Below are 26,636 nucleotides of genomic sequence, written 5' to 3'. Positions count from 1 at the left end.
AGAATAATTTGCCCCGGCGAAAACGGAAAAGAAAATTTCAGGGTGAAGTTTGAAGGCGAGATCTCCTGGGTAAATGGAGGCCCACCCATGGACCAACTGGCAAAGATCAATATAGCCGTCGAAATGAGGAAACATCGAGCGAATTGTTGCACCAACTTGTGCTTGAAAATATGAGCAAATAGTTGTATCTCAAAACGGCTCATAATTGCCGCCGATCGGTGCCTGGATACATGTTCACCGCTACATAGCTTGCAATTCGCCTGTTTGAATTCGTCTAGGTCAAGTTCACATTCTCTTGAGTTCGGCTGTGCCGTGACAGCTGTCCCCGAATCATTGTCACTTGAATTTTGATTGAAAGGTGCTTGACCCTATCCGCCATAGCAAATTTGCCCCAATGGAAGCATCGGCTGTTCAGAACTGGTCCCAACAACGTCTTGTCAACAGCTTAGTGCACAAAAGCAATTGGAGAGCTTGCCACCCTGTTGGAACGATTGCGATCTTCAAATAGTAAGTCTTGTGACTTGCAAGTATTTAATCGATGATACGACTTTCTTTCGCCAACAAGTTTCGCTGAAGTTTATGTAAGCGAAGGCTCAGTAATGGAGTCCCTGTGAGAATGTCTATCTGAACAGAGAATAATACTGTCAGCAAGCAACTTAGTTTAAAAGATTGTACGGTGTGAAATGAACAAGCATCATAATAGTGATTTCATCAGAAATTGTCTGTCTGGCTCGTCAAATAGGTGCCACTTGGAATTGAGCTACCTGGCGTAGCAAAGCATGTGACTAAAAGCAAAAAGGTAAATACCGAACAAGTAAATCACACTGATATGACTCCTCATTGCCTGTTTCACAATACCAACGGCGATAATGTTTATTTACAAGTTGTTTATTCAGACGTTTGACAGGTGGGCTCTGCTATCTTTGGGCAGCCCTTATCGGTCTGGGTGCCGAGTCTTACTTCGTTATCTGGTCAACTCTTCAGATACCAAGTTTGGATAAGGACAAAAGGGACAGAATATGAAAAGATTCAGAATGAAAATCAGCAGGGATGTTCTTGCCTCCACAAGCTCATAAGCGCATAAGCATCGATAAGTATTCGCTCATTTGCATCTAGGGCACTTCAAGGCAGTGGCAGCCGTGATCGAGATGCACAGGAAGAAGCTAGCAGTACTCAATAATCCAAATTCCATTCGCTTCTTTTCTCAGATACGATGATAAATGGCTGCGCAATTGCATATGAGACAAGATCTAACCATCTGCTTGGATGAATTCTCAGGGTAAACAATTGAGGTTAAAAGTGCACACCTACCAGCTTCGTCTCGCAGAATCTACAAGACGAAAATTCTGTCAGCGAAGCTCTGCCACAAGATCAGAAACAGAGGATAACGAAGAGAGAGGGAGGGGAACAGCTGCTTGACATCCAAGTTCTTGGACAAGCCTATTCTGGCAGTAAGCCGAGGGGACATAACAGATACCGCCACTACATTCTTGAGGGATCATCACTAAGCAATGTTGCATCACAAGCCTTGTTTTCTTTGGCGTCTGCTATTGCCCCTGATAGGTGGACCACAAGGACCCGCGCGGGAGAGCGGGCAGATGCATTGCAGAAAATTCATTTGGGCAATCAGGGGAAAGCTGATGAAGCTTATCCTGACGTCTGACACGATTGCCCTGATGATCTTGACGGTAACCACGGATAAGGAAAAACTGTAAAGCTCTTGAGACACTTCCGAGGAACCAGGTGAACTGGTCAGATTGAAGGCTGCAGAGTCACTGGATGGTCTACCAGACATAATTCCTTCAATTGGCATGCAAGTGCCCACGATGCTTTCTTCATCATGCTTGAAAAGCGGATTTCTACTTGGGCTCACCTAGATGAACAAGCTCATGGAGCCATCGTGACAGAAGCCCAGTCAAACGAGTAAGATGTCCTCACAAGCGCCAGTGAACGGAGCGATGATAGAGATACTTTGCGAAGGGTTGGTCGGAGCAATGAGCTGCGGCGACAAAAGAAATAAGTTGCTTGGTAGCAGTGTAGCTTCGACGCGTGTCGGGTCAAGTCTCAACACCCGCATGGCCCAACCTAGCCCCTGCAGGAGGAATGAGCCTCATTGCTCCACCTGGTCCAAACGCAATCGGATCTGATAAAAACAATCAACAACGAGATCCGATCTAGGATATACTTGTCGGTAATGGTTTACCAGGAAGGGGTCATGATTGAGAAAGAAGCACTTTATTCTTTCGGACATTTGGGTACACAGAAACCACAGACTTACTCAAAACCCCGCTGTACAATTATATGGATTGCTATAAATTGATTCACGAGATTCGTTTGAGCCGCCTGGGAGGGCGGCTTTGAAGGGCGGCTTTGAAGCTGTCCAGAGACCTTGTCGGGCAGTATGGAGAACTTTTGCCTCGGGATGTTGTTCTAGACGTGCATGTGGCAATGTGGAAAAAGCTGAAATCGTGCAGCCAGCAATGCAATAGCAGAACATCGCGCAAGAAATGGTCTTAGGAGAGGATGATAATGGACGTCTGAACTAAATGTCAGATTGCCAGAACTCCGCATAGGAAGATCGCTCGAGATGAGGGAGGAGGAGGAGGAGTAGTGCAAGAGATCCAAAAGATCCAAAAGATCCAAAAGATACGCGACCGCATGCGCAGATAAGGTTAGCGTCCCACGATGATCAATTTAGCTCCAGCATGAACCGCACCGCACCTCAGGTCGTCGTCCGATTCCTCGTTCGATTCCTTTTCAAGTCCAACAACCCATCGACGACGACTCAATCCGATAATTATCCCAATGCGCCTGACATCAGTACAGTTGCGATAGGAATTGGTTACGACTCAAAAACCTCTGCGAGTGTTCTCTCGCGTAGAACGATCGTCACCCCGACAGTTTGCCCCTTCCTACGTCAACCCCCCCTACGACCAAACTCAACTCAAGGCAGATTGCCCGTCCGCCAAATCGTCGCAGAACTCGATCGTATGAAGAATTAAAACATGTCAGCCGAAACGATGGCTGCTCCGGCGCCACAAGCTGCACCGGTCGGCCTGAACTCGCCTCCCGATTCAAACTCTGCCCTTAAAGATGGTGGCAGCGACTCTGAGCTATCCGACCTGGAACCGGACGTTGACATGACCGAGATATTGGAGGTTGAACCTGATCATATTTCGTCTGGAGGAGTGCCAGTCTTCAAACCTACCATGGACGAGTTCGCAGACTTCACACGATACGTTAGTATATCCTCGCGCTTGCCAGTCCTTCTCCTCAACGTTCAGTCATTGGAATCCACCGACTAATATGGATAAAGATGGCTGCTATAAATAAGTATGGCATGCGAAGTGGAATTGTAAAAGTGATCCCGCCGCCGGAATGGGTTGCCGCGCAACCTCGACTCGATGAGGCTATCAAGACAGTTAGGGTTAAGGAGCCAATCAAGCAAGACATTATGGGCACAGGAGGAACATATCGACAGGCGAATATTGTGCATCAACGCTCCTACAACTTGCCACAATGGCGCCAATTATGCGAGCAGAGTGAGCACCAACCTCCTGCAAAGAGAGGCGAGAGACGGGTCAACCAAGACAAGCCTCCAAAGCCTTCACCAAAGCCCAAAGCTTCAACTGGCGGAGCGAAGAAGAAGGGCGCAGGAAGGCCACCAAAGAACAAGTCGAGATCTGGAAACGTCGATAATGATGGCACCAGTACCCCGGATCGTCTTCCAACCCCGGTATCTCCAATCATGAAAGCAGAGGACGACAATGACTCTGTCAAGCTTGAGCAAGAAGAGTACGATACGCCAATGAGGCGAATGGGAGGAAGACAGCCCAAGGCAATCTCCGTCTCTTCAAGACGCAAGAACAACAAACGTGAGACAGGGGTCGTGGATGAAGCTGCTTTCAAAGACTTCAAGTATGAGCTAGAAGGCGAGGACTACAGTCAGGAACGCTGTGACGAGCTTGAGAGAAATTACTGGAAAACTCTCACGTATGCACCACCTCTCTATGGTGCAGACATGCCTGGTACACTTTTCGATGAGCGAACGACGACTTGGAACTTGGGCAAGTTGGACAATATCCTCGACGTTCTAGGCTCGAAGATTCCAGGTGTCAACACTGCGTACCTGTACCTGGGTATGTGGAAGGCTACATTTGCTTGGCATCTTGAAGACGTCGACCTTTACAGTATCAATTATCTTCACTTTGGGGCACCGAAACAGTGGTACAGTATCTCCCAAGGAGACGCACGCCGATTCGAGGCGGCCATGAAGAGTATCTGGCCAACAGATGCCAAAGCCTGTGATCAATTTCTGAGACACAAAACTTTCCTGATCTCACCATCCCAGTTGATGTCAAGTTACAATATCAAAGTGAACAAAATTGTTCACCATCCTGGCGAATTTGTCATCACATTCCCATACGGCTACCACTCAGGTTATAACTTGGGCTATAACTGTGCCGAGGCCGTCAACTTTGGATTGGAGTCGTGGCTCGAGTACGGACGTGTTGCCAAGAAGTGCGAGTGTAGCGAAGCTCAAGACAGCGTCTGGATCGATGTACACGAGATTGACCGGAAGCTAAGAGGCGAAGAAACCGAGTATGAGGAAACAGATGACGAAGAAGAGGAAGAAGACGAAGAGGAGGACGCGAAAGCTGCGAATCTTCCAACGCCACCAGAAAGCAATGGCAGTACCAAACTCAAAATTCCTAATAAGAAGCGCAAGAGACCTACCACCGATAAGGCCGGCAACCCCAACTCTACCGTCAAGCGGATCCGTGTCCGCATCAAGGCGCCGACTCGAGAGCCATGTATCCTCTGTCCCAACGACATACCTTCGGAGCCCTTACTTTTCACCGAAGATGGTCAGAAAGCACACCGCATGTGTGCTCTGTACATCCCTGAAACATCGATTATGTCTGGGGAGAAAGATACTATCGTTGATGTCCAGTACATTGATAAGGCCCGTCTCGACCTCAAATGCAATTACTGTCGATCAAAGAAAGGAGCATGCTTCCAATGTTCACAGAAGAAGTGCACACGAGCATACCATGCGACCTGCGCTGCAGCTGCTGGTGTCCTTGTTGAGCAAGGCGAAATCCCTGTTTTTGGTGAAGACGGGACCGAGTACAAAGACTGGGGCATCGACTTCAGCTGCCGCTTTCACCGCTCCAAGCGAGACAAGAAGATGGATGGTGACACCCTCGGCGAGGACAAGCGTCTTCTGAAGGCTGGTTTGGACTTAAAGCCTGGGGATGTGTGCCAGATGCAATATTTCAAGGGCGATATATTTGCCGGGGCAGTCGTCGAAAATAGAATCAGCGAGGAAATGATACTCGTTGATATTCTTCCGAGAGGGTAGGTGATGATAAGTACACACCTTAATTTCAAGCTAACATGTTGCAGTGACCGAGTAGAAGTCGAATACAAGTGGCTTCTTGTCCCAGATCCAGCAGACCGACGTCTTCAGAAGCCATCAGCCAAGGCTATCCCCATGCCTAAATCGTTCAAGGACAAAGAATCGCTTAACACATCTAAGCGTCAAGCTGATGATTTACCAAGAGCAGATGATCCATTTGTCGAAGGCTCTACATGGGCTGAGTTCAAGTCCGAGAAGATTCAACGCAACCCTGCTCAAGTCAAGGTCGACTTCAGCAAAGAAAACCAAATATGGTTCTATCTTGGAAAGAATTCAACCGAAGCCAAGGCACAATTTACAGAAGATCCTGCAAATCCTCGACATAACCCCAAGGGTCACTTCCTCGACACCATCCCAAAGCCAGCTCCGGTTGCAGCACGGCAATCATATAGTGCCACTTATCCTTCGAATCTGAACCCCAATGCGTCGAGCATCTCCAAGACAGCGCCGATTAGACCCCCCCAGCCTGTTGCAAACTCTGTCAGGTCAGAGAAGCCATATGTATACAAGCCTCGCAGCAGCGGTGAGATGTATAGCATTGATCCAAAGGCTTACGTTGATCAGCAAAAATTCCTTCAACGATCAGTCCCAGCTCCATACGCCTTTGGCACTGATCCTCGATATCGACAGGCTGACCCTCCGCGAGCCTCAGGCCAGTTTACTGTCAGTAATCCGCCTGCTGCAAGTATGAGCTCGGACATACGACTTTCACCTCACATGGCAACTGCACGACCTGCGCCTTCACTAGCAACATCTCGACCTCCAGCAGCTGTACCACGACCCGCAAATGCAATGGCTCCTCCGCGTGTTGGAGCTTCCATGCCTGCATCGTATCCATCTTACCGTCCTCCACAACCCCCAGCACCTAGGCCAATGAATCCATTTGGGAGCAGGCCTCCAAGCTCCAGTTCAAGACCAAATCCATTCGCGAAGTACTCGTACCTGCAGAAAGAGCATAATAGGTCGCCACTGGAATATAAAAGTCCGTACAGACCAGGTGGCGGATTCATGAATGGTTACCAGGGCAGTCTACAGGCCCATTTGCAGCAGACAATGTTCCGACAGAACACTGGGCGTGTAAGTACACCCCTGTCAAGCATATCGACGCTTGGCAGTAGTTTGAAAACACAGTCAAATTCGCAATCACCGGTGTCGTCGTACTCCACCGAGTCACCAACCGCATACAACTCCCATCGTAGTTCCGGCACACCTGCACCCGCGCCCGTACACAATCAAAACTGGGCCACAGCTCCACCGAAAAAGGACAGTTCTCAACTGCACCCAGCGATTCGACAAGAGTACAATTCGATGGTTCGTCACGAGTACCCACCCACAACACAAAATTCTCAATCATCTCACTATCAGGGCTCTGTTCTTCAGCCTCCGGCAATGTACGATAGGACTGCGACTCAATTGCAAGCCCCATACCAGCCATTTTCCACGCCCCAGCAGGCTCGATATTACTCCCAGCAACAATCTCACAATCCGTACCACAACACGCAACCTCTTCAGCAGAACGTTGCGGCCTCACAAGCCTCGCCTTTTATCAATAGCCATCACCCAGGTGTTGCGCTGCCAAGCGCTCGGCCAGCAATTTCTCACCCACATTACCACTCACATTCATCACCAGTGATGAGGAGCACTTCGGCCCAGCAGCCCGTCTCACAGCAACAACGCCCGCCCGCGGACGTTGTTAGAAAGTCGCCGGACCAGCCATTTGTCGCGCAGCAACAACACCAAACCCCTCGCCCGGTTGACAAGAAGTCTCCAGAGCAACTCGCCTCTCCTCAGCAACAGTTGCAGCCCAACTCGGCTGCTGGCAAGTCACCAGACCACGCTGCTGTCACACAGCAACAGTTTCAACCCCATTCAGTCGCTGTAAAATCACCAGATCATGCTGTTACTTCGCAACGACAGATACAGACTCCTTCTTTGGCTACCGAATCACCAGGTCAAACTCCTCTTCCTCAGCAATATTCAACTGCCTCAACGATTGCGCCTTCGTTGAATCAGCCGCCCGTCTCTCAGCAGCCGCATCAGCCCCACTATGCGACTACTGGGCCAGGCCCCCAAGTGTTGCCTTCTCATCAGCAGCATCAAAACTTTCCAAGAGTACCACCTCAAGAGGGCAAGATTTTGTATCCACATCAGCAATATTTCCAGCCTCCGACCATCCATTCACAGGGTTCCGAAGCGGGTTTAATGCCGACGGATCAAAATTTGCAGCTTCGGGCCTTTCCGGATGTACCGGCGGATTCTACGACCCTGGTTGAGAGAATGATGATGACTTTGAAAAGAGCGCCTGCGGCTTAGGTGTTCTCGACTTCCAGTATAAGTGAGAGGGAGACCAAGATTACGACTGGATGGAACGATCTGAATGATAAGAACGGGTGATTTGGGTTTTGGGGTGTGTTTTCGGTGTTTTGGGCTCGGTAGATACACATGATGGGGAGTTTTTCGGTTCTCTGTTGCCGCCCCGCGACTAGTACATAAGGTTCAAGGCGTTTGGGGTCTCCGTGAAATAGGCGGATAGGCCATGTTTTGTTCAATGGTTGTTTTTGTTCCGGTTCTCCTTTCATGCGGCGTTAGGTTGGCTGTTGCTAGCTATACCTGGTCATTGCTATCGTTGATATGATCTACAACGAAGCGGGCCAGCGCTTTGTCTCGATTCTTCCCTTCCGCTTGTTGCTTAGACACGGCAGCACTCGCATTTAGATCGTGGGCTTGGGACGGAGAAGGCTTGTTAAGTGGCTGGCGGTGGCTTGATTTCTTGGGACCCTTTGTACAGTACTCTAGCAATTCACTGGGTGTTTCGAACGATCTGATGTCCAGTTCTCAAATAGGTTGAGTCTCTCACTGGATACCTCTCCTACAGGCACACAAGTCTGGTGCACAGAAGTTCAAGTTCTCCCCCTAGCCAGTCACACTAATCTCTACTGGGCGTTTGAACATGACTCGCCATTTCTCCTTCCTCCTCCCTGCCGAAGCAAAGATTGGGCCATTGTTCCAGATATTGGGTCCGGTTTGCGGGTTGCGCGGGCCATTTCCGCCTTCACAACCTGGAATCCTTCCATGCCCTGGCTATCTTGACTCCCGTCTAGCCTCGGCTTCCAAGATCCACACTTAGTGCATTTTACCCCACGGTGTCCCCGCATCTGTTAATGCCGGAAGACGTTCAGGTGCGTTGCAATTGCTCTTCACGAATCTACAGTACAAGAGTACTTACCTAGGTATTCCCGTCGCCACCTCATCCCTTCCCATTCTCCCACTAATCAGCTTCGTATCAGTTGCATCTACAGAAGGGGACAGTGAACAAAAAGAATGATTCCATATGCCTCACTTACTCCGCTGATTTGGTAGTCATGCTCATGCTTTGCTTGATGTCCATAGTTTTCGGGGAGTGGAACCGGATAGCCTCCTCGCTATGAGGAGTCGACCAAGACGTCAAGGTTGCCGTACTGCAGGCAACAATGAAAGCGAGTACTTGGGTACCCCACAGAAAGCGTACCGAGTGAGCTACTCGTACTGAGGCTGGAGCTTTGCTTGCCCCTGGGTATTACTGGCTGGGCATGCAGAAGTGTGCGGCGATCCATTTTGCAAGGGCACCAACGCATACCAAAGCTCCCATCAAGACCCAGGAAAGCATCATCCGGGTGCAGGGAAGGAGGGGTAACATGGACTTGTCCTATTTGGGATGTTGAGGGGTGTAAGTCGTTGATATAAGTAGGAAACCCATTCTTTCCCATCACCTTAGATTTAAATCTTGTGATGCTTAAGTTACTATCCTCTGTTCTGCTTCAGTCTTATTTCACATATCTTGAAACTTCACAATGTCCACTTACAACGATTCAGTTGGCGAGGTCGACATCATATTTGCTGGAGGTGGAACAGCAGCATGTGTTGCCGCTGGCAGACTTGCAAAAGCAAATCCAGATCTGAAGATTCTCTTGGTCGAGGGAGGCCGCAACAACTTCAATGACCCCACAGTAACGAACCCAGCTGTCTACTTGAGCCACCTCGCTCCAGACAGCAAGACTGCACTATTCTACAAGGCCAAGCCGTCAAAACATCTCAATGGACGCGAGGCAATCGTGCCAATGGGTGGCATGCTCGGAGGCGGATCGTCGATCAACTTTATGATGTATACCCGTGCTCAAGGTTAGTTACAGCCCTCGCTTTCAGAAGTATAACACTGACATTCAACTTGTATAGGCATTGATTTTGATAGTTGGGAAACTGAAGGCTGGAGCTCAAAGGAGATGCACCACTTCAGCAACAAGCTCGAGACTTATCATCCCAAGGGCGACAATATCGACCAGAGCAAGCACGGACACGACGGCCCGATTCACATCTCAGATGGTGGATACAGGGGAAAGAGTGAGAAACAATTCTGTGATACTGTTAAGAAGATGGGGTACAACGTGATTGAGGATTTGCAAGACCTCGAGGCCAACGGAGGTTTCTCGGTATCTATTCTCCCACACATCTCGTATGTCGCTTGGTATACTTATCTGTGCTTGGCAGAAATGGCACCGATACGTTGGCCCGGATGGCAAGAGACAAGATGCTGCTCATCGCTATATCCACCCCCTCCTCCAAGACGGACAACACCCAAACCTCCACGTCCTTCTTGAGTCCAAGGTCGTCCGAGTTCTGTTCGACGAATCTTCTCCACCCCGCGCCATAGGCATTGAGTATAAGCCCAATGCCGAGCACCAGCCCGAGCTGGCTCTTTCTAAGCCCGTTCATAAGACTATCAAGGCTAGGAAGCTCGTAGTCGTCACTGCTGGTGCACTCGGCACGCCTCAAGTCCTTGAACGCTCTGGTGTTGGCAATCCTGAAATTCTAAAGAAGCTCGATATCCCAGTGGTCGCTGACGTTCCAGGCGTCGGTGAGAGCTATCAAGATCATCACCTCTTACTGTATCCTTACAAGTCCAATCTTGATGAGGCTGAGACTCTTGACGGTATACTCAGTGGGCGCAAGGACTTCGTCAAGGCTCTTGGGGAGAAAGATCCTATGCTTGGCTGGAATGGAATCGGTGAGTCGCGACTGTCTTGATGCTACCGAATTAGCTCTAACAAAAATCAGATATGTGCGCCAAGCTTCGCCCAAGTGAGAAAGAAATCGCCCAAATGGGCCCAGAGTTCAAGAAAGACTGGGACAGATTCTTCGCCAACTACCCCACACGCCCTCTCATGCTCTGTGGTGTGGTGAACGCATTCCTCGCAGATCCATCTCTCGTCGAACCGGGTCAGTATATCACAATGGGCACTTACACCGCGTACCCCTTCTCCCGCGGCTCCATCCACATCAACTCAAAGGAGGACGTCATCAACGGCTACGACTTCGACACTGGCTTCCTGAATGCGCCATCCGATCTCGCGAAACAGATTTGGGCCTACAAGATGTCCCGGGAGATCGCTCGCCGTCTTCCCTACTACCAAGGCGAGCTCGAACTCGGACACCCGAAATTCCCAGAGGGGTCTAAAGCCGCTCTGCAAAGCGGTAGCTTGGGTGGCAATATCCAGGATATTGAGTACAGCACTGAAGATGACAAGGCGATTGAGGACTGGATTAGAGGTAATTTGAACACGACGTGGCATTCGCTTGGCACTTGTGCAATGAAGGAGAGGAGTAAGGGGGGTGTGGTGGATGGAAGCTTGAATGTTTATGGGACAAAGGGGCTGAAGGTTGCGGATTTGAGTATGGTGCCCGAGAACGTGGGTGCGAATACGAATAATACCGCGTTAACGGTTGGGGAGAAGGCGGCGGATATTATTGGGAAGGAGCTGGGTATTCAGGTTTAGAGCGCTGCCTTGATTGGATGTGATGATAATTATTGTTGTCGTGATTAGTGTTTGAAAGTTGCATACTTTCTCAGAAGCATCTACGCACTGACGCGAAATTGATTTGACTCGTTTCCTCGGTTGGTGGGTTTGCTTGGATAAACAGTGCCCGCTCTCGCTTAATGGAAGGGTGGTAATTGTCCAGCAGAAACATAGCACTTGGACAACGCATACTCCGGCTCCTGGTTCTAATTGACTAGTCAGCAGAAAATGCTGCCTACAAGGCCGGAGGATTCAGTACAAGATTTCTGAAGCAGCCTTCCCTCGCTTCCCTCCTTCCGGCCGAGGGCATTGCAGGGTACCTTATTATGCTTTAGCACGTGACACTCACATAGAAATAAGCTGCCAATTGAGGAACTTACCTAGGTAGGTATCTGCTGTCATTGTGATATCCAATTTCTGCGTCCTTCTACCGTGATGGAAACTGCTGTTTCGATCCCTAAGGGTAGGTAAGTACCTTAGTCCGAAAGCTTAAGTCCCAAGAAGGTCACGTTTACCTACGCTAATGGAACCTTCAATGCCCTTTCAACTTCTAAGTTCTAACACGGCGCCCAACCTTCAATATAAAACAAATATCCACCAACGTCAAACTATTGCCCCGTACTATCACCATTCATACCAGCCTCTCCACGGCACAGTCCCCTATTTTGACTTTCAATATTCTCCTGGTGGGATCAGATCTATTTCCGGACGAAGGTCTGTCCCGGGGTCACCAAGATGCATCACACCGTCCGTACTGTACAGTAATACCTCCGTACAGCCATTTCATTTCACAGTACAAAGTGGGTTGGCGTCGGAATGGAAGCGAACAATTGAGCCTCCCCTCCCTTGTTCCTGCATGTGAGTGGCTGCAGTTGTTCTCGAAGTTCGTTCTACGCGCCGATGTTCATGAGGGTTGCCGCTGCAGGTTGTCATTCGCAGGGTGCATCTGCAAGTCAGCGCCAATCACACCCACACCCACCTCCCACTCTGCTGCCAGCGTGCCACTCCATCTCGCGCGCGCCATGCCAACAACCCTCGATCCTCGATGCTAATTTTGGCTACAGAGATTGTTTGTCGGCCATGGTTCGCATAAGAGCCCAGTGCAGGCCTTGATTGGCTGCCGTCTCACGCATGTCAACGCTGCATTGGCAATAGCATGATGAACCTCTCTCTGCTGGGCCTCCACGCATGTCTCTTGGAGGGGCCAGCCAGGACTTCACAGCACACCGCAGCATGAGATGAGGAAGGACATGGAGGACAGGAGACTACTGACTGACGACGATAGACTCGGCCCAGTGAGCGCGTCTAGCTGCTCTGCGTCCTGCTCCCACTCCCACTCCCACTCCCACTCAATGCTGCAGGCCCAATCCGGGACCCGATAGCCAATTCCAAGCCTCTGTCGGACTCTTAGCGCTAGCCAGTCATACCCTCGCGCCGGCATCTCGAGCTGGTTGCTGTATAAACATCTATGCCACCCGGGAAACTTGAGTGGGTTACTACCTCTTTGTCATTTCGTTTCTGTCCCGCAGTGTTATCGCCGTCGCCGTCGCCGTCGCCGTCGCTGTTGTTTGCTGTTTTCTCAAGTCTTCGTTGATCGAAGCAGTCTATCGTTTATAATTGTTTCTTACCTCTTACCAAACTCCATACCACCATTTAATTTAGCGACGCTGGTCGTCCCAATTATCCGAAAATACTTTCTTATCGAGCAGGACGCAACAGCATTCACCCGGCGCTCACTGCCTCGACAAAAATGGGTACTTTAGATCTACTTCCGGCTACTACGTACAGGCCTCCTTCGCCTGTGCAGGCTCGCAGGCGACGAAGGTCTCTAAAGACTATAATTGAAGAAGATGACGTGGAGTCTACGCGAGGCTCCTCCTTCATACAGGTGCACAGGGGACGAGATATTTCTCCAAAGATGGCAGAATGGCTTTCGCCTCTCAGTGATCACTTTCCAACCCCTCGAGGAAACCATTTCATGTCTGCACCTATTCCACAATCCGATGACTCGTCAGATGCTGGCAGCATCTCTCCGTCACCATCCTCAGCTCCATGGACCCGGGATAGCTTCACAACCGAGGCCACTGAGTTCGACGATCTCTATGATGTTTCTTCAGACGAAGAGACAAGGAGAAGGAAGAATCTTGTTCGAAGAAACAGTGCTCGGCAAACAACAACCAAGTCAAATAGATCATCTGCTGATTCGAGCACCACGAGAAGTTCTCTAAGTTCTCTGCCTGCTCTTGTCATCCCATCCTCTCAAGGCGACCCATGGCCAGGAGTTGCAGCGTTCAAACTCTTGACCTCACCAGTCCCACCCACACCACCCCCGAAGGTCCCAATGTCTCCTGCGATCTTCTCCTATCTCCAATCCCAAGAAGTGCCATCTTGCTCCGCTCCACCATCTCTAGATGGCAGTTTCACTTCCGACCAAATGGCTCAGATGTCTGCTCCACCAACTCCAGACATTGGCAACAGCAGTGAAGCAGATGGAAATGAATGGGGAGGGGGCGTTCAACTACAACCTGCTGCTATGGCCACTTTGCAAGCACTTTCTGGGGGAGATTATGTTTTCGAGCACCAGACGGAACAAGTCATTGAATTGACTCACATTACTCCGGAAGTCTCGCCCGCACGAGAGATGCAGCAGAGTCTCCCACCGCTCGTCACCAGTATTCATCGGAACGACTCCATAATTCTTTCGCCAGAACAGCAGAGATCAATGAATAGTCTTACTCGACTGGAGATCCCATCTCCAGGAGGCTTCTTCTCTGCTCTGTCTCCGGGTGCACGCCACACATGGCATCTTGTTGCCTGCACTCCAGACTCAGCCCATCCGCCTTCCTCGACTACTGCTGAGCACTTTTACAAGACCCCATGGACTTCGGCTCCTGTCGAACGCATTGTTGAGGTCTCAGAGAGCTCTGAGACAACGTCCGACGGCCTTCCTACCGCAAGACCTAACTTGGCTCAGCTCGATTCCGGTTTGACAATCCGTCCGGAACTCAAGCATGAGGATTCCGACGAGACAATCACCGGTCTGAACATTTTCTCTCCCATGGATGAGGAAATTGTCGCCGACGAGATTCTTACCGATTATGCTGCTGGCTACGCCGAGAAGCTGAACGATGTCTCCGTCGCCAACTTGGACAGAACTGGCATGTGGCTGACTGCTCAATCCTCGTATCTTTCCGAGCTCATCAATCCTACTGAGGAACACGGTGATGAAGCTACTCTGCTCAAGCGTGCTGCAAGCACAAAGAGCCAGAGCCAAGTTGAAGAATCCCCGCCACGCAAGACTGTTCGCTTCTCCGAGATCGTGTCTACTTCTACGGACATCGCCTGCCCACTTCCCAAACTTACTCGTCAAGAGTCGGCCTACTACCGTGCATTTCAGCACTTTGTCGCTCGATCCAGATACCGAGACACCTTCATCCATCGGTTTCCTCGCTTCGAAGCTCTTCAAGCCCAACGCATTTCGTTCCCTGCTGCTCACAGAGCTCAGCTTCTTGGCAAGTACCAACTCAGTGTCGTTCCAATGAGTGCCAAGCGCCGCCTCTCAGCAAATGTTGCTCGTGGTGATGAGATTGCCCCGGAGGATCCAGAGAAGCTCAAGCGCGATAGAGAATACGAAGCTTCTACCCAAATGGCTGCTGCAAACTGGAACGTCATGGCTGTCAAGCTTCTCAACGGTGGTCGCTTGATCGCTGCCCCGGTTGCTAAGCGACTTGCTCGCTTGTCTTCCATGGGACCAAAGATGGATGGTACTCCTCGCGATCGTGCTCGTATTCTTGATCTCGGAGGGCAAGCCACTTGTGACTGGGCATGGCACTGTGCGACCGAGTACCCAAACACAAAGGTGTACACTATTACCACCAAAGCCCTCCGCCAACTCTCCAACTCCAACATTCGGGGCCCAAAGAACCACCGCAATGTTGCTGTTGAGCGTCTGGTCAGGCTACCATTCAAAGACAGCCAGTTCGATCTCATTTCCGCCCGAGAGATCTACACTATCTTGAGAGAGCAGGCACCAAACGGTCAAGACGAGTGGGATGCGTGTTTGAAGGAATGTATGCGTGTGCTCAAGCCAGGCGGATACCTCGAGTTCAGCGTCATGGATTCCGATATCATCAACGCCGGACCCCTTGGCCTCGCTAAGAGTGTTGAGTTCGGCTTCAACCTGAAGACTCTTGGCTATGATCCTACGCCAACAAAGCTCTTCATCTCTCGTCTCAACACAGCGGGTTTCGTCAAAATCAAGAGAGCATGGGTCTTCCTACCCATGGGAGTGGCACCAAGGAAGCAGAAAGATTTGTCGGTCATTACAAGAGATAGTATGGGAGTTGAGGTTAACCTCGAGCTGGAGGCGATGGTATCGGGCAGCACGGATAATGCTGCTAGCATCTGTGGTATTGTCGGTGGCTGGGCTTGGGAGAAGTGGGTTCAAAGATGCGCGGTTCAGACTGGTGCTGTTGAGGGCAAGGCAGAGAGTGTGGCCGAGGTTTTGGAGGAGGGGAGAGCCTGTGGCGGAGGATGGAGGACTGTTAGTGGGTGGGCTAGGAAGCCTTTGTGAATAATGGAAAGGAACTTGAGGGACGGAACCCTGTTTAATTGGTTGGATTTGGTTGACGGATTGGATGAGGGGAATGATGCGATGATTTGATGATAAGGTTGTGGGAAGGCTTGGACCCAAGGGACGACGGGGATGGGTAGTGTCTGGCTGTGATTACAATAGATTAGCAGATTTAGTAATCTGGCGTTGAATAGGATGGCGTGTGGTGATAATCACTTCGGGGTTTCGTTTGTGCATCTCTCCTCTGCGTACCTAGTAGACAATGGACAAATTTGACTCCGCTCCTTGAACCTGTAACCTAGCATACTCGAAGTCGCTTTTCTTGACCTGGATATCTATACTAGGCTTTGCTATCTGCAGTGCCATCCAAGGTATGATAAATGTATCCAGAACGATTGTACATACTCCACGCCAGTATCTCTCCAAACTGAACCAGAAAGCGAACCAAGATCCTCAAAGACAGACTCCTAAACAACAAAACAAATTTCTATCCAATACAACCACACTCCGACATGCTACTCAAAACCCCCCACTTCCAGGTTCACAAAACCTTGCGGCCGAACCTCATCATCTAATCTATCATTCTCGTCCCCCTTCGTATATGCCATCCACCTCGCCACCCTTTCCTCCCAATACGTAATTACTTCATCACTCAACTTCATATCCCTCATAAGATCAAAAACATCTATCTGATTTCTCTCCCATCCCCCACCAGGCAACTTTATATCCTCCCAGTTCTTAACACGAAACTTCTCAGGATCAGCAGCATACAGATACGCGAGGCGTACAATCCCGATGCAAAAGTCCACCCAGTGGTTTATATCCTCAGCATTAAGCGACCCTTTCGCTTGTCTAAATTCGACGGTTTGAGGGAGGTCCGGCGTGCGCATTAGATAGGTGAGGTTGACCTGGCGGTCTTTGTCGCCGAGGTGTCTGTTTATCTTCTCTCTCCCGCCTGTCCTAGGAGTTTGCGGCCAGTTGAGCAGCGCCACGACGTCCATGTCTGAGTACTTACTCAGACCCTCGCGGATTTGAGGAATAGACGCTTTCTTGCGCATAGCTGTCGTGGAGCAGTCCACCCCTATACAATCATCTATCGTGGTCTTGACTGCAGGCCCAACGAGTCTATTGGGGAAAATATTCCCGAGATCCTCTTTCATGAACCCTAGCCTGTTGCTGGAGAACTGGTACTCTGTGTTTGGATGACCGGGTCGTCGACATGGTGGGTGCAGTCGAGCAATTTCTTCCTCGTATACGAGGAGGATCAGGGCGAGGTATCGCCAGACTTTGGCTTTGTGCCACTCGGCGTCGTCTTCGTTCATGTTGAGGTCATGTTGGAATTCGGCGGCTGAGGGTCCTTGGACGTGGATGTGGAGGCCGCATTGGTTGGTGATGAAGGCGCCGGTTTGAGTGGCTTCTTTGCGGGTGAGGGCGTTGACGATTTCTGAGATGCGGATTTTGTCGTGGGCAGTGTTAGAGTTGAGTATGGGTGATACTCTAGGTAAGAAATGTCAGCATTTTCATAGAGGACAGACTTGAATAAGAAAATGCATGGCTCTAGACAAATGAAGATGAGAGTAGATAAAAAGAAAGTACAAGCCCCAATACCTACAACTCAACTCCAAGCGAATCCCATTTCGCATGCTGCACTGTTTTCTCTGGAAGCCATTTCTTTATATTCTCCGATCCCACACCGCATACCGAATGATCTTTAGTAATCTTCCACTGCTTCTTATTATCCCAGTTCAGTTTCTTCTTATTATCCGTATCCAATGTATCCAAGATATTCAGATCTCTCGACGCACTCGCGTTTGCAAATGCTGGAATATTCTGCTTCAGAATATTTGCTACAATCTGTAACGGCTCTTTCCTCCAAGGGCTGAGCCTCTCTTTTGTAAAAGGATCTAGAACATTAGACTCGACTCCCCAGCTGTTGTAAATCTTGTTAGGCGAGAATATTGGGTTGACTCTGCTGAATCTTGAGAGTGCTCGTGTGCCATATGGCAGGTTCTTGACAATTTTATACTCTGCGTTGCTGGGAAACGCAATTAGGTCTTCGTGGAATGCAAATACGAATTCTAGCTCTACGCCGTAGGTTAAGTCGTTGGTACTTAGTGTACGGGGAGGTTCTAAAGGCTCTGGTTCTGAGCCAGTATCACTTGACATTCTGGCGATATTTCTTGAAGCAGGACTTGAGCCGGATAACAGTACGACGATAATGAATTGAGAAGAAAATAGTAAATCGAATCTAGCATATTTAAGTACACAGGTTTGGGGAAGAATAAGAGTCCTTGGGATCCATTGTTCATGGACGACTTAAAGACACTGGAGTGCAATGGCCGGATGCGGTTGACACTTGAACCACTCCCAGATATGCAAAATGGTTCAGGAAGTAACAAAGAGCAGTAAAATACGCAGACACTAATGAAAAGAGGAATTGAAGGTGGTTTGCGGTACATGTGGTAGAAACGGCTGCGATGAGCTGGTTCGTTGGATCTGCGCAATAATTGGAGCCCAAGCAGTGAGTCCCTGCAGATGAGGTCCAACCAGAACTGGGGGCAGCTGCCATCGCTCTTGTGAATCGACTTACAAATACTGTGACTCGGGGACCAGGAAGAGTTCGGATTTCAAAATCCAAAGTACCATGAACCGGCAACTGGACAAAATGGTATTGGATACAGCTATAACTCCGAAGCCAATAGATCCATTCATGCATCAATCCTCTTCAGACGACGATTCTTCTTCTTCGTCCTCTTCCTCTTCCTCGTCTTCCTCTGGAATCTTCTCTGCCTCCTCAATCTTCTTGATCTCCTCGGCTGAAGCTTCAGAAACAGAAGATCCTCTGTGCGTTAAGATTGGGGGATTGACGTCCGTTGGCTTCCAGGCTGTAGATGTTGGTGATTGTATTGAAGCGATTTTGTCAACCGAATTTCGAGGTGTGTGTCTCTTGTCAAGTGCTCCTTTCCAGGCTGTTGATGTGGGCGATTGAATCGACGCTGTACTATCCACAGTGTGTGTGTCGATCGACTTCTCGGACTTGTCTGGTACAGCGACAGGAGTTGGAATAGCTTTCTCGGTCTTCTTTCCATCTTTTAGCTCCTCCGAGACCTTAGGCTCTTTGGGTGCTTCTGCTTGCCCAACACCACTGAATGTCTCGACCACCTTCTTCTTGCCCTCCTTTGCTTTCTGTGCAGCTTGCTGGCCGATCTCTCTCAAAGCTAGGGCAGGACCAGATTCTGTGGTAGGTGATTTCGCACTTTCGGAGGCTTTCGCTGTCTCTGTTGTTGAGGATTCGGGCTTCTTGTTCTCCTGTGAAACTGGAGCCTTTGCGGGCGCGGCTGTGGTTTTGGGCAGAACCTTTGCGACTGGAGCGCCAGGGACAGGGACGATAGTAACATGTTGCTTCAGTTCTCCATATTCGTTCCAGTCCTCAACTTCTACAAGATCCTAGCCTAGTTAGCCATTTGTATCTGAAACTGGGGAGGGCTGTATCTTACCCCTACGACAAGGCCCATTTGTACGAGTCCTGGTATCTTCCTCTGCCGGCCAGACTCATCCTTCCTTGCTCTCCGGCCCCAGAGCATGCGTGCTTTCTCATCTGTAGCGATATCGATTGCCTTGAATGGGATGCGATTTGCCTTCAAGATTGTCTCCATGCGCGAGGTAGCGGTGACGATGTGCGAGGACCCGGAGGTCAGAGAGGTGTAGAGGTAGAGCGCGGGGTCGTTGGAGTACGTTGACTTGGGGGCCGATTCGGACATTTTGGTTTGTTTGCTATTGTGTTTGCTGCTGTGGTTTTACTGCGGGTATGTAACGGACTTCGGAGAGGACGATGGACGTTCCTCGTGGTCTTGATGTAAATCGGGCACTTTGTTTCAGTATGTGTTGTCTGTTGACTGACCGCGGTTGATTAGGAGAGAGCATCCCTAGGTAGGATCCGCCCAACGCATAGGTAGGTGCTGCGTGGGGGATTCCTGACTGTGCAAATATTATTCATAGCGCATGTCATTTACTTTTAAGCAAAAGAATTCACTACCTAGGGTATCGACCAACAAAGCTCCCAGCAATGCATGAATATGTCGTGGCATGGCCGTTGACCCTGGTTTATCCTTATCTGAATGATTGGCAGTGAGGTCAGCGCCTCGGCTGAACGTCTTGGGTTCCAACTTCCATCAACGACACTGACCTTCGGAGCAGCCATGAGAGTAAGAAAGATGAGTACATCGCAAAAGAACCCATTACTCTCGATATACCTTTTCCAGCGTTGTCGACAGAAGCAAACAGCCAGCTCTGCGGATTCGCCACGTTAGCTTACGGAATTGTGACCGGACGGCCTGGTGTTTCTGAAAGTTGGCTTACTATGGCTGAGTTGCAAGTGCAACTGCCTTCCCTTTCGTCCTGATGGCACGGCCAAACGCAAATTACTTGTTGACCAACAGAATGTTTCAAAGATGGACGTCATAAGTGTCGTGATGCCTTCCTCGAAGCACGACCGTCGAACAACCTTCGATTCGATTCCTCAATTGCTGGGAGAGGCGTACAGAACCTCTTTAAACGCCGTTGCGCAGGTCTTCCAGCCACCAGAAGTACAACTCGTTGTAAATGAGGAAGAGTGCAGCATATGTTCAGGCGAAGTTCATCAGACAGAGTTTGACCAGCACGACCACGGTACCATTCCTGTACAACCTGGCGGGTAAGGACTCCTGTTGATTTTCCATGCTTCGAATATAGCTTCAGACTAAATTGCATTCCAATTGTCAAGATTATCCAAGTTGACCCAACAGCAGAGGTATGAGGTAAGACTACGGTTTTTTCAGCACCTGGAATAACTGATGATGACACTGTTGTCACCTCGCTATTGTTTCAAACTCGTTGAAACTGGCAAATGAGTCCTCATCAAAGCTGTGAAGTAGAGCTCTGTCAAGAACGCAGCTGACACTGCAACAGAGACACGATTCCGTCAATAATCCATGAAGGTTCGATCTGATCAGGGGAAGATTTCGCAGATTTGTGCCACAAGAAGATGGTGCAGCTTCTATGTCATCGAATGAGTGAAAACGATGGGCATTCCCTGAAGCTTCTTTCCATTGGAGCATCAGACTCCGTCTTGATGTGACATACGCAACGATGGGAGCCTGGCTGGGCTGCACAATAGCAGCCACTGTGCATAGCCTGCTATCAGTGAAGCTTCCACTAGCCTAAATCGCTCCTCGTAAAGCTAGGTTGTCTAGAAGTTGACTGCCTGTTTGAACTCTACCTGTCAGAGTGGGCAGAGACAGTGCATGGACATCCTGATCTTCGTTATCAAGAATATGTGTCACGGAGACAACGAAGCTTCTGTTTCTAGCTCAAGATACAATCAGAGTCCAAAAAAGAAAATTCCGCAAAGCGGTCGCGGGGCCCCCAGGTTGCATGGGAGGTAGCCTGCGAGAGAAACGCAGAGATCTTGGAGGCAAAGAATACATACCTACCCAGTCCGTACGAAATACTTGCAGAAGCTACGGGAGAAGACCTCAACGCGGGTCTCCTGTTAGCCTTGAATGTCCTTGTGGAACCAGCTAGTTCCAGAAACTTGTAATACACAAAATTTCTCTTTTTTTACGATTATGTTGTGGAGTGTAATGGCCTGGCAAGGCTGGTGTTTCGCTTGGAATTGGCTTGGCAAAACACTCCAAAGAAAACAAAAAAACCCAGTGCCAATCCATGAATGGACTAAGCTTTCTGGAACCGGAGCAAGCGCAAATTGGCGGGAGTGTGCATTCTAGACAATGCTAGACTCCACGTTCGTGTTGCAAAGCAGATGCATAGATAATTGTCAAATGGCAGGATAACATCATTCTGAAAAGCTTAGCAGAACTGAGAGAGAGGTGTCCCAGTGTCCCGTTTCAGATTATCTTCTCATTCATTACCATTGTCACTTCTATAGAGCTTGGTGTGACGGCTAATGTCACGGGTCTGTGACTGACAAGTTTCTCTGAAGATATTCCCAGCTCCTAGTTGATTCTGGAAAAAGTTAAGCCATTCGTTCTTCTCCGCCCGATTGAAAAGGCAGCACACTGTCCAAGTCTCCTCCCACCTCTCCCCTGGAAAGCAGTTCATTCAGTCTTCTCATCTTGCACTCTCACTTCCATTGATCATTGCTACCATTTCACATCTCATCAAGAGGTGCGATGTGCATCATCCCTCTACGACGGTCCTGCTCTACACCCATGCAATCGCGGAAACCCAAAGTTGTGACCACGAAGATCGTCCACCGCCCATACCAGGCCAATCAACCACGAAACAGCCCAGCTCCACCTCACTACATCTCTAAGAGAACCAAATCATCCAATAAACACACTAAGTTCACCAAGGACATCCAACCTCAAACTCTCTCAGCCTCAGCCATTGTTGCCGCAATGAACACCACCCACTTTCCACCGCCTGTGAATGTACCGGTGCTACAGTGGACACAAGTTCCCCCGCCTGATTCTCACATGCAACATCCCATTGCTACATGGGGAGGGTACCAACCTCCAATTTGGCCTGGCTTACCTTCGCCATCTTAAGCTCAAACAGCAAACCCTTCACTAGCGGACAAAGAGAAAGAGAGAAACAACCTCACTCTCGCCTGGCAAGAAGCAGAAGCTACAGCACAAGCTCAAAAGCTCGTTAGCAAGAATCAATATGCAGAAATCCAACGACGGATCGAATCGGACATGGAGTTTACCAGCAACTTGCAGAAGATGGTCAATCCGCCACCGAATGCTAGTGAGAATGCTGGTCACGAGGTAGCGAATAAAGCAGAGGCCGAGAAGAGGAAAAGGGATGAGGAAGAGCTGCAGCGGTTCAGGAAAGAGGAAGAAGAGAGAGAGAGAAAGGAAGACGGAGTGGAACGTTGATCTTGCGGTACTGAAAGGGGATATTTTTGGAATGGTTGAGACATTGACGAAGGTTATCGGGGACAGGGAGAGGAAGGATGAGATGAGCTTTGTGCGGAATGAGGAGAGATCTGAAGGAAAGGCAGAGGGTATCAGGGAGGAGCGGGACAGGTATCACCTTGTTCGGGGAAGAGGCAGGCGACCTCGACGAGAAAGCGTGGACTGGAATCGAGGTTCGAGTGCTGAATGTAGCAGAAGTCGAGTCTGGGATGGGAAGAGAGGTCAACGATACGGCGGTTTGGGTGGAAACGGAGGGGCTGATGGAGGTAGAGGCTGGAGGAAAGAATGGTACGCGAATGGAGGTGAAAGTCGACATGGCAATGGAAGTGCTCTCGCACCTCGTTATGGATTTGGCTATCATCATGGCGTCGATCCTGCGCTTGTTTAGCTCAAATCTCTCCGTTGGAAGATCGCATTGCCCAAGCACAATCGGATATACGAAGCAACCATTGATCCAAGGGTTACCCAACCACAACGCTATTCAGCAAAATCAAGCCTTGCAGTTCTCAAGTACAGCATCACAGCCACTCTATCCTGCTGCTGTGAACGTTACCATTGCCTCCCAGGTTGTTTCAGGCAAGCTCGAACAGTTCGAACGTCGACAGGATTCTATCCTGGACAAACTTGAAAGTTTTGGTACGAAGCAGGACCAGAGCCAACATCGCATGCTGCTTGGATTTGATTATGTTGACGGCAAGCCGGGAAATATTAGTGAAAGGCTGCTGCGGGTCGGTATTTAAACGATACACTGTGGTAGCACATGTACACAAGTACTCATTGCATCGGGAATAGTGGAGAGAGGCGCCAAGTCCACTGAGGACAGACTGAGCGGTTAGTCTGCAAACCGTGACTGGAAGAAGAGTTATGAAATTGATATCGTTTTCTGTCAACTTGTGATGTAGAATATTCTAGATAGTGGGAGTTGTTTGGATTTGATACCTCGGGCGTTTCGGATAGAATAGTTGCAAATAGACTTTCATTCCTGGACTCTGGTATTGTTTGCAATCTCTCTACTTTTCCAAATTCGAGGTCTTCTTACTTATATTCTAGCTCAATTACACATGGAAAGCAGAATTGGACTGCTGGCCATATCAGAGAATCTCAAGGAACTCTTCACGGCATCGGCTTCCATTCCGAGAAATCCACTATCGACAGCGCGTCTATACTCTGGTCAATTATTTCTCCATAGATCGATAGATCGTTGATCGGTCAAGAAGTCATACACAAAGCTTCGTGGCGGATTGTTAAGGGATTTGTTGTACAGACTGAGCGTACATTGAGATATCTAGCTAGGGATCTAAGTCATATAACAGCAAGGATTACTTGGGGCCTGGAATAAAGAGCGACGCAGTACACCATGACCGTTTCTTGCAGTCATCAAGTGAGGTTAATGTATAATGGGTTGTAGTGTTTTTGTATTTTGTATTTACTTCTCCATATTTAAAGCATTCAGGAAGAGCCTGTGCAACGATGCCATAATCTACCACCACGCTCAGCAAAAAGCCAGCTAGATAGGAGAATTGACCACCGTGCGACTCAAAATGCCTTCAACAAACAACAAGCTTCTGCAAATAATATCTCAATAACCCCTCCCCTTCCATTAGGATTCCGACCAACAAAGTGACAGAAGAGAGAATGGCACCATCCATTAGGTATCCCCATATAACTTACACGAAAACCTCCCAATACATATACCCCCCTTTGATTTCCGTCCATGTGCACGACCAGAGATCGAAATATTGAGGAGCTTATCCGAAGAGATAGGCACCAAGAGCGAGGAGGCCCAAGGTGAAGCCAGGGACAACCACATTGCTGGCACCGCTTACACCAGTCTGCGTAGAAGATGGAGCAGGAACGGTGGGGCTATAGTTGCTAGCTGGAGTAGTAACTACGATAGCTGTGGTGGTTGTAGGAGAGCTGGTCGAAGCGACGGGCTCAGAGGTGTTGCTGTAGGCTGGAGTGGTAACTGGGACGTAGCTCTCGGAGGGAACGGTAGCCAAGGTTGAGGAAACGACTTCGGTGGAACCAGTCACAATGCTAGCGGTGATGGTCGAGCTTGGAACGCCCTCAGCGGAGTCGGTAACAGCGGTGGAGCCTTCGTAGAGTCAGCATCACAATTCTTTCACGGAGCTCGAAGTTGTCTTTGGCGCAAAAGGTGGTCAAAGGTCAAAAGGAATACATACTTGGGACCTCAACGGTAGAGCTTGGGACATAGGTCGAGCTTGGAGCCTCAGCGGTGGTGCTTGGAACCTCAACGGCCGAGCTTGAGACCTGAGATGTGGTTGGGACTGGAGCGGGGGTCGATTCGACTGGCGCTGGGGTTGAAGGCGAAGTCTCAACAACTGGGGCTGGAGTAGAGCTGACTGTAGTGAGGCACTCAGTTGAGCTCACGGTGGTGAGGACGGTAACGCTGCCTCCAATACAGTCTGTTTGTTGTCGGGTTAGCCAAGGTCGCGTAAAGGTGAAGTCAACAACTGGGCGCGGCTGGATGGAGAACGCGGCAAAACGGTGAATATTGAGAGAATGGCTGGGGCCTTACCAGTGTGAGTTGGCTCACAGTGAACAACGGTGACTGTAGTGGTCTGGAAGAAGGTGTTTGTCATGACTGTGGCCATGGCCAAACCAGAGGCGGCGCCCAAGGTGAGGAGAGTAGAGGTACGCATTTTGTCTGAAGACGAATTGCAAGTTGGAAGTGAGGGTATGTAAGGTAAGAGTATGATACGTAAGGCGATCGAGAAAGATCGAGGAGGTTGTCTTGTACCAAGAAGGGGGAAAACGAATGTGTGTGTGTTGTTGTAAATAGAACGCGCTGTTGGTGGAGAGAAATTGGGATTTTATCGTCGAGCACGAGGCTGGGAGCTAGCCGAATCACCTCCAGCGGCACGTGGCACGACGATATACTAGGCAGGCTGCCTGATCTCAATCAAAGCGAGCAAACGAGGCATCAAGCCGGCATCCGTAAGATCTCGTGATGCTGTTTATATTTGGCTGACGGGAGTTCTAATTGGTTGGTGATGAAGTCCCAACGTTGGAAACGTTGGAGAGTATGTTCGACATAAACAAACCTCACCGGGCCGCATATATGTCTGTGGCAACGTCTCCAAGGGATTCGAATAACCAAGTCAAGGCAGAAGAACACGTAGAATAAGCAGAGCACATTCATATACCTAATAGGTTGCAAGTCTAGGCATTTCAGACGTAGGCAGAGGCAGGCACTTACCCATCCTCATGGTGCACCTCTGACATGTTCCCTTGAGCACCTGGTATAAAGAAGGCATATGCCGTTCTTTGGCTGCGTTTGTAAAGCAGATCGGTCGAAGTGCATAAAATGCCTTTGAAGAAGTACGAAAGTCCCCTCTTCAGCGGACGGGTTGACCCTCTCCTGTTGCTTCCCGTGTCGGGTCCTCGCAGGTTCCAAGTGGTACAGCTGCACCTACGCACCTTGCAGCTAATAATCACAGTTTTATGTGGTACCAGGAAATTACAGAAGTGGGAAGAGGTGGTACAAAAGTTTGTTTCAGAGACGGTGAAACACATGCAGAAGATAGGTACAGGCAGTCCTAGTGGTATGATTCAAAGACAGAATAGAGCTGCATTTCAAAGGGCAGTGGCACCAAGGAAGCAGAGTGTTCAGTGCTATGAGGAAATACAGCAAATTTCGAATATCGAGACAGCGGGGGAAGGAAGGGTTCGTACCTCTTTGTTCATCTGCCGTGCGGATTATCCGCAAAGGTGCAAACGGCTGCTCCTACCTAGGTACCTTACATTCTGTCGTTATCTCACTGCTTCGGCAGGTGCGAGGTAGTAAAAGGCAACAAGACTTTGACAGGTAGGCGGACTTTGCGATTTGCAGATGCCACGGCACTATCCAAGTAGCCCAACAGGTTGGC

At 49.5% G+C, this 26,636-nt stretch overlaps 8 protein-coding genes across 8 annotated transcripts; 5 read left to right on the top strand and 3 right to left on the bottom strand.

Annotated features, from left to right (window-relative positions):
• Window positions 1–3,005: 3,005 nt before the first annotated feature.
• ONS95_011315 (uncharacterized protein) lies at window positions 3,006–7,735 on the top strand (the record flags this gene model as incomplete). Its single annotated transcript, XM_058504919.1, has 3 exons — window positions 3,006–3,239; window positions 3,317–5,361; window positions 5,410–7,735. 3 exons carry the CDS (start codon window positions 3,006–3,008, stop codon window positions 7,733–7,735), a joined length of 4,605 nt encoding a protein of 1,534 aa, XP_058359475.1.
• A 1,517-nt stretch (window positions 7,736–9,252) lies between these two features.
• Window positions 9,253–11,232, top strand: ONS95_011314 (uncharacterized protein; the record flags this gene model as incomplete). Its single annotated transcript, XM_058504918.1, has 4 exons — window positions 9,253–9,580; window positions 9,635–9,888; window positions 9,947–10,463; window positions 10,514–11,232. The coding sequence occupies 4 exons, from the start codon at window positions 9,253–9,255 to the stop codon at window positions 11,230–11,232; spliced, it is 1,818 nt and encodes a 605-aa protein (XP_058359474.1).
• A 1,771-nt stretch (window positions 11,233–13,003) lies between these two features.
• Window positions 13,004–15,826, top strand: ONS95_011313 (uncharacterized protein; the record flags this gene model as incomplete). The annotated part of the gene is made up of 1 exon (XM_058504917.1): window positions 13,004–15,826. The coding sequence occupies one exon, from the start codon at window positions 13,004–13,006 to the stop codon at window positions 15,824–15,826; it is 2,823 nt and encodes a 940-aa protein (XP_058359473.1).
• Window positions 15,827–16,102: 276 nt separating this feature from the next.
• On the bottom strand, window positions 16,103–17,992 carry ONS95_011312 (uncharacterized protein; the record flags this gene model as incomplete). The annotated part of the gene is made up of 2 exons (XM_058504916.1): window positions 16,103–17,323; window positions 17,439–17,992. The coding sequence occupies 2 exons, from the start codon at window positions 17,990–17,992 to the stop codon at window positions 16,342–16,344; spliced, it is 1,536 nt and encodes a 511-aa protein (XP_058359472.1). The 3' UTR covers window positions 16,103–16,341.
• Window positions 17,993–18,541: 549 nt separating this feature from the next.
• Window positions 18,542–19,587, bottom strand: ONS95_011311 (uncharacterized protein; the record flags this gene model as incomplete). Its single annotated transcript, XM_058504915.1, has 2 exons — window positions 18,542–19,273; window positions 19,324–19,587. 2 exons carry the CDS (start codon window positions 19,585–19,587, stop codon window positions 18,542–18,544), a joined length of 996 nt encoding a protein of 331 aa, XP_058359471.1.
• Window positions 19,588–22,524: 2,937 nt separating this feature from the next.
• ONS95_011310 (uncharacterized protein) lies at window positions 22,525–22,707 on the top strand (the record flags this gene model as incomplete). The annotated part of the gene is made up of 1 exon (XM_058504914.1): window positions 22,525–22,707. The coding sequence occupies one exon, from the start codon at window positions 22,525–22,527 to the stop codon at window positions 22,705–22,707; it is 183 nt and encodes a 60-aa protein (XP_058359470.1).
• A 98-nt stretch (window positions 22,708–22,805) lies between these two features.
• Window positions 22,806–23,486, top strand: ONS95_011309 (uncharacterized protein; the record flags this gene model as incomplete). Its single annotated transcript, XM_058504913.1, has 1 exon — window positions 22,806–23,486. The coding sequence occupies one exon, from the start codon at window positions 22,806–22,808 to the stop codon at window positions 23,484–23,486; it is 681 nt and encodes a 226-aa protein (XP_058359469.1).
• A 1,008-nt stretch (window positions 23,487–24,494) lies between these two features.
• Window positions 24,495–25,409, bottom strand: ONS95_011308 (uncharacterized protein; the record flags this gene model as incomplete). The annotated part of the gene is made up of 3 exons (XM_058504912.1): window positions 24,495–24,841; window positions 24,930–25,172; window positions 25,286–25,409. 3 exons carry the CDS (start codon window positions 25,407–25,409, stop codon window positions 24,495–24,497), a joined length of 714 nt encoding a protein of 237 aa, XP_058359468.1.
• Window positions 25,410–26,636: the final 1,227 nt, after the last annotated feature.

This window comes from Cadophora gregata (genome assembly GCF_030347475.1).
Source record: "Cadophora gregata isolate MNR1 chromosome Unknown scaffold_5, whole genome shotgun sequence".
NCBI classification, from domain to species: domain Eukaryota; kingdom Fungi; phylum Ascomycota; class Leotiomycetes; order Helotiales; family Ploettnerulaceae; genus Cadophora; species Cadophora gregata.
Note: the sequence above shows the minus strand (reverse complement) of the source record. Positions and strands in the feature narration are given on the sequence as shown.